The 10,843-nt window shown below is 49.1% G+C and overlaps 1 protein-coding gene and 1 pseudogene across 1 annotated transcript; one reads left to right on the top strand and one right to left on the bottom strand.

Moving 5' to 3' along the window:
* Positions 1-3,173: 3,173 nt before the first annotated feature.
* Positions 3,174-7,576, top strand: LOC136534253 (uncharacterized; annotated as a pseudogene).
* Positions 7,577-8,633: 1,057 nt separating this feature from the next.
* On the bottom strand, positions 8,634-9,777 carry LOC136534254 (uncharacterized). The gene has a single exon (XM_066526704.1). It carries the CDS (start codon positions 9,683-9,685, stop codon positions 9,011-9,013), a length of 675 nt encoding a protein of 224 aa, XP_066382801.1. The 5' UTR covers positions 9,686-9,777; the 3' UTR covers positions 8,634-9,010.
* Positions 9,778-10,843: the final 1,066 nt, after the last annotated feature.

Genomic DNA, 10,843 nt, shown 5'->3' with positions numbered 1-10,843 from the left:
ATGAATGACCCTATGATCCATTCATTTTTTATACCTGGATATGAAAAAATGGCGGTTAAATGACAATGGCATCATACATTTGATATATTAAACAACTGTCAAATATATCTTCTAGGTAAATGACAATAGTCACATCTAAGTAGACCAAAATAATGGGACTAAATGCTAAATCATTAATCCTAAACCTTCCAATAATCCGAAACAAACCTCTACTTGCATAAAAGTTGAAGAGTTTACACAATCACCAAAGCAATTCCACCATCGTTATTCGTCAGAGAAGCTCACGATGATCGCTCGCCGAAGCTTGCCGTCGTGCTAGTCCAGTGGAGCAAACCACTACGTTGCCTACCCACACAGATTGTTGCAGTTGGTCGCCCGCCCGTCGGCGTAGCTCGCAATGCTGATCTCGTGCCTGCGCCGCTGCACTACCGTGCTGCTAGGACACGGTGCCACCCGCTCGCTGTCGTGAGATGCGATGGCCGACCTCTCCTCCAGTCCGTGCGTCCACCGTTTAGGGAGCCCATATTCTAGACATGAGAAGAAAATAGATGGATGGTCTCGAGGATAAGGTAGGGGTATTAAAGTTATTTGGACTTCCCTTTTCATTTCTTTTTTTATTTTCCATTAAATTGCTTCGAGTGACGCTGTGTAGAAGTGGGGGCAAAGGGAAGTTTGGAAGTTAGAAAAATGAGGGCAAATCTGTAAAGTCTAAAAAGAAGGGGCAATGTGCAATTAGATGTCAAAATAGGGGCAAATCTGCAAAGTCTAAAAAGAAGAGGTAAATGTGCAATTAGATGTCAAAATGAGGGCAGGAACACAATTTGCCCACTCCAAGTAAATTAGTATCTACGCATATGAATATCTAGATGCCAGTGTCATTTCTGCTGGTCATCCTCCAATCACAGTCAACTTTTCACTGTTGAAAGGAGGAAACCGTATTTTGAACTTTGAACTGGGTTGACTTGAGTTGAGCCAATGGAAAATGACGAAAATAATCTCTGTCTTACGAGTACTCCGTACGGGAAAGAATGAAATTTAGCTCGTCTAGAAGTAAGAATTTTAAGTTTAATTAAACATTTTTAAAAAGTAAGTAATAATATTTGTATGAGTAGAGTAACTGCGACCTGCAGATTCCCAGATACACATCCCGATCCTATCGAATCGAGCTGAGAGCGAAGAGAAAGCACCGTGAAACATTTGCTCGCCGAATGCCGCAAACTGCAACAATGGCCATGGGCTGGCCAGGCTGCTGGCATTGGCCGCTGGGCAATCGCTGCGAAAACAGATTGTGCTGTGGGTGTGACTGTGAGGAGGGTGTCGGCGACACGGCGTCGGTGTGGATCCTTGCTCCTGCCGATGCAGACCGCCGGCACTGTTGGCCCGTGGCCCAGCCAGCGTCCGCGTCACGGAGTCGCTTCGACCGCCCCCTGACTCCACTCCTGCCCCTGCTGCCTCTGCCTGCCAGCGGCGCAGGCGTCCGCTGCGCGGACACGAGTGTCAGAGCGAGGAAAAGGACGCGCTTCACCTGCCCGACTTGTCTTCCCGTTTTTTTCCCCTTTTTTTCGCATCGCCTCCCTGTGGATCCGTCCTCCAGACACGCGCGGAGCTCTTCTCGGCTCGACGCGAACGCGACGACTCCTGTGATACTATCTCTACAGTCTCCTACTCTCCTGCGGTCCTGCCCTCCCCCTTGTCCGTATCCCGTTCCCGTCGCCATTACTCTTACAGACAACAGTACGTTCTTGTCTTTGTTACGAATGAAAAACACAGCGGATCACACACAGCGCCATGATTAGCATGACTACGTCATGATAGTCATGGAGAGAGAGAGAGACGAGTCTCTGCCCCTGTCGGTGGTCCGACATTGACCCTTTTCCCGCCCATTCATGTTTTTTTTGGTTGCTTTTCGGGACTCCTGTAATATAGAACTGTATAGTCTCCATCTAGAAAAGAATATAATTATGAAATCCGTGCCGATCAAGATTAAATTTAATCAAATTTATAGTAAATAGCATTAAGCATTTATATCCCTAAATAAATTTATTATAAATATATATTCTATAACTAATTTAATGATATTAATTTTGTATTCCTGAGTGTTAGTATATTTTTATATAATTTTGATCAAAGTTTAAAATGATTTCTCGAAAAGCGAGAATTATATTCTTTTATGGACGGATGTAATATGTTTTTTGAAGCTTTTGACTGACCACTAGTACACCATACTGAGAAAAACTAAAAAGGAAACTGAAAAGCCACGAATTTCTCCACTCTAGCCTTATCTTATTTAGCAGCTTTGAGCGTTCGGTCACCGCCTCCGCTCCCACCGGCACAAACAAGTCCGAGCAGGCTGCCATCCATTTGCATCATCCCTCCTGCCTCATCCGGTGAAGCCCGCTGCTGCATTGTCCGGCCCGTTGGCCGGTTGATTTCTGGAGCGATAAGTCTGATCGATCTTAATTTGTCGTGAGAGAAAAATACTATTAGTTGACAGATGAATTCTAGCTAAAACTAACGAGAGATCAGGCTGGTCCCTGATCCCCACTCTTGGCACGAGGCCCGACCTGTCAGTTGTTAGAGTCACGGACACACGTAATCAGCGGTCACCATTTTAGCGTGCTCTCTCTACTCGGCTGCTCTATTTCCATGCCCATGCCCCATCGTACCTAGTCCTCGTCCTGGGTCCTTCTCCCTCCGCTTCACGTCCCGTGCAGAGCCCTGCGCCACCAGAGTCGTTTGGCTTACACTATCTCCAACAACGATACCTATTTTAGATTTTGGTGTTCACATAAGTCATAATCTTATAAATCGTATTTTTTCAACAAATAAACCATATTTTTTCCCACGACAAATCAGCCCGACGTGTTTCAGCCACGACTTAGTCAGCCAAGCGCACGGCACAAAGCTTGCTTCATTTGGCTTCCTCGCGACGCGTTCTTCTCTTCCGCGCTACACTCACGATACCTCCTCTCACTGACAGTCTGACACCTGCTCCCGCAGTTAGACAGAGCCCCACCTGTCATCCGCTCCGTGAACAGACCGGGTCGCCACCTTCTCTTCAAGGGAGGGTGGCCACGCCCACGCTCGACTCTCTTGCCTGTTGCCTTTGCCTCCTTGCACCTTCCTCCTCGCGGCGCGTGCCGGGGTGGAGGAGGAGCAGAGGCAGAGGAGCTAGCTGCCGTTGCGTGCCAGCTACTACACCTTTCAGCTCCCGGATCGAAGCACGGGTCGGTTAAAGCACGGTCCCCCAAGCGGCACGGCCTGGCACGGAGACGGGAGGCCGACTTGGCAGGCAGGTGCGGCGGAGGCGGAGGGATGAGCAGCCTCGCCATAGTGGAGAAGAAGCCGCCGCCGTTCCCCGGCGGCGGCTGCACGGGCGGCGTGCTCTTCCACCTCCTCGACTGGCACCGCCGCCTCGCGCGCAAGCGCAGGCTCTTCTCCCCGCGTCGCCTCCTCCCCTTCCTCCCTCTCCCTCCGCTCCTCCTCCCCACGCAGGCTCCCACCGTGCCCGCCTCCTGTTTCCCCGACGCCGCCGCCGCCGCCGCACCCGGCCGATGGGCCCTCCCCGGGCGTCGTCGCGCGCCTCATGGGCCTCGACTCGTGGCCCGCCACCGCCGCGCCACCCAGACCGCAGAAGCAGAGGAAGGTGGAGGCGTCGCGCCCGGACTGGCGCCGCCGACTCGGCGGCGGTCGTGCTGGTGCTGCCTACGACCCGGAGCCGTCGCCCTCCCGCGCCCTGCTCCGACGGCCAGGAGCCACCACGGGGCCGACCTGCCGGCGCGGAGCCCGAGGCGGACCCGGCTCGTGCACGCGGCCGCGGCCAAGCTGCTGGACCAGGGCTCACGGGCAAGCGCCAGGCTGGCCCTCGCGTACGCTTGCTCTTCCCCGCAGCACCGCCGCAAGGATGGCCATGACGGCGCCTTGCTTCAAGGCTCGTCGGGAATGGCCGACGACTTCCTGTCTCGCTCGGACAGCTTGCCCTTGGAGCGTTCCGCACGGGTACAGGTACAGCCTCCTGGTCTTCCTGCGGAGACAGATTGCGACAACGCCGCTGTCTCGCGAAGGCACGGCCATTGTTCCACTGGCAATGCCGATGCAGCAGCGATCAGTACCAGCACGGTAGTGTTGCCTAGAATGGATTTTGGCGATGGAAACAGGAGTAAACGGAGCTCTGATGTGGATGCCAAGCACAAGGAGAGTAGAGTAAGAAATGAGGTAATGCGCACTTGTGCCAGGGTTAGATCGAGCGGTGCTGCCGTTCAAACCTGGAGATGAGAGGTTGTTGCGCAAACGGGCAACACCTACTCGGCCAGAGGTTTCTGGGATTACAGAGTCTGGGGACTTGGCTGGTTCGACACGCCTAGTTGGACGCGCTCGTGAATTGGTGTCTGCTACTAGGAAGGTTGCGCACGGTGGTTCTGGTTCAAGAAGAGAGTTCATGGGATCGATCAGTGGACAAGGGAGCACGACCCGCAGGGATTTGAACAGCCAGAATGGATTAGCGTCCACAAGTAGGATTTCAAGCAATGGATCTGCGCATAAAAGGGGATCAGGGAGGAAGGTGGGGCATGATAGAGCAATCAGTAACAGAGATGACAGAAATGCAGTTGCATTTGCATTTGCTTCTAGATCATCTACAAAGCCAGTGGCCAGAGCTTCGTCGCGGAGCAATCTGTCGAAGAGTGGATCCCCAAGTAGACTCGCACCTGGTACAACTCGGACACGAGTGCTGGCTCCTGAAAAAAGATATATTGAAGCTTCACCTTCTGTTATGTCTACTTCTGAGAAAGTTGAATTTAACAGGCTGTTGAAAGCAAAATTCAATGAGCTTGGCATGTCGGATAGGATTGAGTGTACACTAGATGATTCACCTTCAGGAAAATTGACTGTAGATGTGCTGCAAGATCTCATTTCTGCCCTTACAAATGACATGAGCACTTCAATCTCCCAATGTAGCAACTACTCTGGTGCATCAGCACCCTTAAGTTGCAATGGAAATGTTGACTGCATCAATCAACCGCATTGTATATTCTCCAATGATCAATCACCTGATTTTCAGAAATGCTATCAGGTCAGTTTAGAGGCCAGCATCCTTCTTTACTATTACCACTTATTATTTCAGAGCTTCTGATTTGTTGTTTCTGTAGTAAATGCTGCTATGGTCGATCATGATGATTCACAACTGTCTTTTTATCCATGTCATTTTCTTTTCCAATTTGGTTAGTAAATACATGGTGTAGTTTTAGTGCATGTAGTGTTACATGAATCAACTTGTATGATGGTTACTATTGCTCAAGCAACATGTACTGTATGACATTCCTATGTGGTAAGGTACTAAGGTTATCAGTGCATACATCTACTTGTACAATTTGTTAACCGATGTTCCACATGCATTCTTATACATTGAAGATTTTTGGTCCCACACAAAAGTTTATATCAAAACTAAATCTGTCATCATTATGAACCATTCTTTAATGAACCTTATACAGTTGTCAGATGCATTGGAATTGTTGTGCAAATGAACGGTTGATCCGCCATCCACATCCTTTTCTTACTTTTATAGAACTTACTATTTTGCATGTTTTCTTCATCAACAAAGTTGTTTTTGGTTTAGTTAGAGCACTATTGAACTTTTTTTAATTAACCATTTACCAAACTGGTAGCTTCCAGAACAATTTTGTACAAGCTTTTGAAATTAACTACTATACTCTTTGGTAACTGTTTGGACATCCTCTTTCATTCTATGTACAGGGTGAACAAGATGTCGATTCTTCTGCTGCATCATTAAACAATGAGCCTAATCAACCGAGTCCAACGTCAGTCCTTGAAGCATCCTTCTCAAATGACACTTCTTCTTTAGGAAGTCCAGTTGAAAAGAATGGTAAATATTTCTATTACCTTGACGTCTTCCGTAGGTACTTGTATTATTTGTTTGTCAGCACTTGGAGTTATCCAACATATTACTGAAATGTCAAATGAGAAACCCAATTCTGCCTATCACAAAACTGACAAGTGTAGCATGTCTTGGATACTCTAGTACCAAATTCAGTGGCATGTTTGTCAGAGCTCAGCCATTAAGAGCAAGGCTAATAATACAGCCTAGTTGTTGGCTGTATGAATCTTTACAAGCCTACCTCTTAGCCCACTCTTATAGTAGTTAGCTCTTCATAATTAATATATGACCCGCTTGCCTCTCACAAAGTTTCTTGATTTTTGTGTCTAAGTCGGCTGTAAGCTAACAGCCCGCTTCCACTCTTTCTCCTCTTCTCTCTCCTCCACCTCAACATACAGCCCACTTACAGTCCTTTATTATACATGCTCTAAGAAAATTAATGCTGAACTGTGCCAGGTCGAGATGCTTAGTTATTGTCAGTCAGATTATTAATTGCTTCTACAATTCGACATTTCTAGCAAAAAAAGTGCTTGTAATTGGCTGCTCTGATTAGAGTTGATAGCATTTAGTCCAGAATTACTATGAGTGGTACAATGGAATGGGCCTGTAAGTTTTGGGCAGGTACTGTATAAGTTTTGTTCATGTTATTTTGGTAGCACTGTAGAAGTAGCACTTGTGATGTGTTAATGAACTCTATCTTCTTGCTTTCAGAAGGAAAAGACTTGATTGTGTCAGTTGAGAACAAGATGGAAGATCTCTTTAATTTGGAGTCTGACATTGTCGATTTAGCAATGTCAATTGACACAAGGAAAACTGATGCTGAAGAAACACTCCACGGCAATGACAAGTTGCCATGTTTACAGAATTTTCTTTCACATAATTTCAATGTCTTAGAATCCAGGCTCTGCAGCATTGAAGAAGCTAAATCAAATGCGGAACTGCTTTTGGGCAGTAGCCTCTTGCATAGCACAACATCAGGTCTTCCACGCCATCCTTTCATTGTTGAAATGCTGGAAAATACTATGGATGTGTTTAGTGGAGGAGAGTATTCAGATTTTACTGAAGATAAGAAGTATCAACATACCAACTTCCTGTTTGATTGCATTATAGAGTCACTGGATTCAAAATTCTGCAATTTTGGCAAATGTGGATACAAGGCTTGGCTGAAGTTGCCTCTCAGTTTGAGCAAAGATCTAGTTGAAGCGCCAGGTATTGGAAGATATCACCAACTGGAGGGAGTCAAGTGGGACTGCTCTTAGACAAGTGTCTGACAAAGAAGTGGACCAATTGACTGACAGGTGGGATGCTAGCCAGATTGAAGCATTTGATATAAGCATTGCAATCGAGAACGACATTCTTGAGGCGCTTGTTGGTGAGTTCGCAGTTGACCTGTGCTGGTATTGACTGCTCTATGTGAGATATTGACGCGTTTGGACTTCTGCTCACATGATTATGGATAAATAAGATACTGCAGGATATGTTTGTTTTTTCTCTGCAGTAAATTTTGTACAGTCATGTAAGGTTGAAGGGCCTCCCGGTTGTTTTACCCTTTGTATGTTCTACTAATGGAAACGTGCTAAAGCTTAAAAGTGTCTCCTAATCTTTGTGGCCTTTTCGTCGCTCCTCTTTTTACCCTACTGATAACATTGTACGCCAGGGTACATTTTGTTGTGTGTGATGAAAAAGGCACCTTTTGCTGGATGTAGTGCTAAGCAAAAGCATGAATTGGAAGACCGTTAGTTTGCCCATGTTAGTACATGTTCTGATCTAGGATCCCACTCTGAATCTCGATGCAACCAAGAGAATTCAAAATCCACATGTTCAACCCTTTTGGCATGGTGATTCAAATGAAATAGTACCATTTTACCACTAATCGAATCGGAAATGTAAATTTTTGTATTTATATATATATTCCTGGGCTTGTACAGCTTGTCAGCTTGTCAACTGTCCGGTCGAGTGGAGGATAACTTGGCAGGAAACAGGCAAAGAATTAGAGAACAAATCAGCGCCAGTTCTCGAAGCAGCACTCTGTCAAAAAGGCACTCCTCAATTAGCGTTCTCGAAGCAGCACTCTGTCAAAAAGGCACTCCTCAATTAGCTTAATTTATCCAGGATACGAGACAGCTGACCGTCAATTGTTCTTCGACTTGTTATCCTCACATTGTATATGCTGATCATTTTCCATGATTTGCTCTGTTACCTACTCTGGCAGGTGGCCGCTCCATTCCAAATTCCAAACCAAATCCATGAACACGAATTTGAATCCGAAATTACCATTTGTGCCATCGAAACGAGAAAATGAGAATTTTGCCACTATGAAACCGCTCTTTTGCCATCGTGCAAATGGGTTTCGTCAGTTTGCCGTTCTCAAACTTAGCACACCCGCTAAAATGCCCGGATCCGGTTTATAACAATTTTAATTATTTTTTTTACTTTTTCCATACTTTCGTTCCCTTTTTGCCCCTGAACCTCCTTCCACGGCCTGGTACGGACGGTAGGGGCAGCGTTGGCGGCCTGGTGCGAACGCGTTGGGGAGGCGGCGGCGTGCGCCTGGAGTTGCCCCGGCCCAGCTCTCCGTCTCGACTCTCTCTGGTTTGACCGTGAATGGAAAAGATAACAATTTAGGGCAAAACGGGAAGGAAAAGATGCCGCGATAAAAAAATATTAAATTTAGTAATAAATCAGTCGCAGGCAGTCTAGCGGGTATGACTGGTTTGATAATGGCAAACGAGTCAATCTCATTTGTGTGATGGCAAAAGAGCGAATCCCACGTTTCACAATGGTAGAATCGCCATTTTCTCAATAAAAACAGGTACTAGCACGCATTGATTTGTAATAATTGTACAAACTCAAAACGCTACAAAAACGAACATTGCCACATAAGGATGGATTATAGGTGAATACTAAAAGACTACAGCAGGGGAGACGAATGTCTCACCAGGACACCCAACAGACTCGGACAACAGAATTACCACATGAAAACCCAACGGTAACACGAACGACGCAAATGCAAGACACGAAGAGATTAACGGCAGCTAAGATAGCAGCGACAACCAACTGATTCTACCCAGTTCAACGAGGAAGCAGGAGCAACGGACTGACGAAACGAGAAGGTGTCTAGAGCCGGCGCTGGACGAGCGAGCGCTGCCTCTGCAGCCTCATCTCCTCGTAGAACCGCTGGATGAAGCGCTCCGCGCGGCCGTCCACCTCCTCGTCCCCTTCCTCCCCGTAGTCCACCACCACCTCCGCCTCCTCCACCTCCTCGTCGCCATCGTCGTCGTTGTAGGCGTAGGCATCGTCGTCGCGCTCGCGCCCCCACTCGAGAGCCGGGGCGAGCACCAGCTGGTCCCTGTCCCCGCGCGCTTCGGCGTCGCCGCCCCGACGAGCCTGGAGGCCGTCGAGCACGGCGACGTCGAGCTCGTCGGCGCCGCAGAAGAGGGAGGCGAGGATCACCCTGGCCCTGCTCCGGCGCCTCTTGGCGGCGGCCCTCCGCCAGGCCGTGACGCCGGGGGGCCCCGGCGGGGCCCGGAGGAGCGGGGAGCGGGACGGCGAGAACTGGTACTCCCCCACGTACGCGTAGTTGTAGTGGCGGAACGGCTTGTAGCTGCAGCAGCAGCGCCTGGCGGCGGCGGACGCGGAGGAGGCGCGCTTCTTGAAGAGGAGCAGGCCCAGCTTCGCCTTGGAGATCGGGGTCAGCGGCAGCGCCAGGATGGTGGCCATCGCCCTCCCCAGGATGGGTTTGGAGCCCGAGCCGCAGCCGGGGGTGGAGGTGGAGGAGGAGGATCTCGGCATGGCCGGCGACGGATAGATTGATAGCTGGGCGGCAGTTTCCCTCTCTTTATCAGATTCAAATGTGCTGGCCAAGGGAGGCGGATCGAGTTGGCTGCTGCGAGAGTGCGAGTGGTGGTGTGGGGGTTTTTATGGTGGGTGGTGGGGCATGGGGTGCAGCGGCACGGCTCCTGTGCTGCCGTTGCCCTGCCTCTGGTTGGATCGTGCGTACAAGAAACTTATAGTGGCAGGCAGAGCAGAGTAATGTATCGTGGTGGTGCGCCTTTAGGGGTACTACCACTACTCCTCCCTTTTCGGTTTATGGCTACCGGGATCGGGGTTAATTCGCATTGAAATGGTGTTTTTGTTGGATCCGGATATGCACATCATGGGTAGGTTTATGAACCACGATCTGTATATTGATGGGCTACGTGTTTGTGCTACCAGTATACACAATTCCACTGGGTCAGTCAGTCAGATTGCGAGTGCTGATCTAGCCAAACGAACGCGAGAAATCTGGCCAGTTCGCTACAACTTATCAGTCAGCTTATCAGCTAATCGATAATATTTTTTTCTCACAATAAATTAACTTTAGCCAACTTGTCAGCTGACTTTAATATGAGCCGAACATACCACCGATATAGTATCTAGTTTTGACCTAGCTAATCGTTGGGCATTGGCGTACCGGGTGCAGGCGATCGCGATCTCGTAGCATCGCCCGCCGCATTCATATTTTTAGCGAAGCACTGGTGATCCTACTCGCACCGGATAGCGTGCGTGCGTAACTGCTTTCCCATCGCCACGGCGTACGCGTTCCTAGCAAATAGCCTCGTCACGTCAAGGGGTTTTCAACACTCTGCTCGTATACCGCGTAGGCCTTTCCACCGACCGGCCCTTGGATTGGACGGACCACTGGTCCGTCATTAGCACAACGGCGAAAAATCGTTGATCCAGACATGATTATCATACGGTGTACGTAGCCGGAGCAAGTGTGTGTGTGGCAGCAGTAGGAACCGACAAACAAATCGTCGTGCGCGGCGTAACTGGCCGCCTTGTGCTGTGACCTGTGGCTGTAGGCGCGGGCCTGGCCCAGGTAGCCGAGCAAATCACACCGATGGCGACCGACTGGAGCAGGGCGCGGGCGCGGGCGCGGTGCCGCGCCACCCCACCCCGCGGCCCGCG

The sequence above is a fragment of the Miscanthus floridulus genome, unplaced genomic scaffold (assembly GCF_019320115.1).
Source record: "Miscanthus floridulus cultivar M001 unplaced genomic scaffold, ASM1932011v1 os_1712_1_2, whole genome shotgun sequence".
In the NCBI taxonomy this organism is placed as follows: Eukaryota; Viridiplantae; Streptophyta; class Magnoliopsida; order Poales; family Poaceae; genus Miscanthus; species Miscanthus floridulus.
Note: the sequence above shows the minus strand (reverse complement) of the source record. Positions and strands in the feature narration are given on the sequence as shown.

Bases quoted from the DNA above. Each gene is read 5' to 3' on its own strand.
- LOC136534254 (XM_066526704.1), bottom strand. From the start codon at position 9,685: ATGCCGAGATCCTCCTCCTCCACCTCCACCCCCGGCTGCGGCTCGGGC.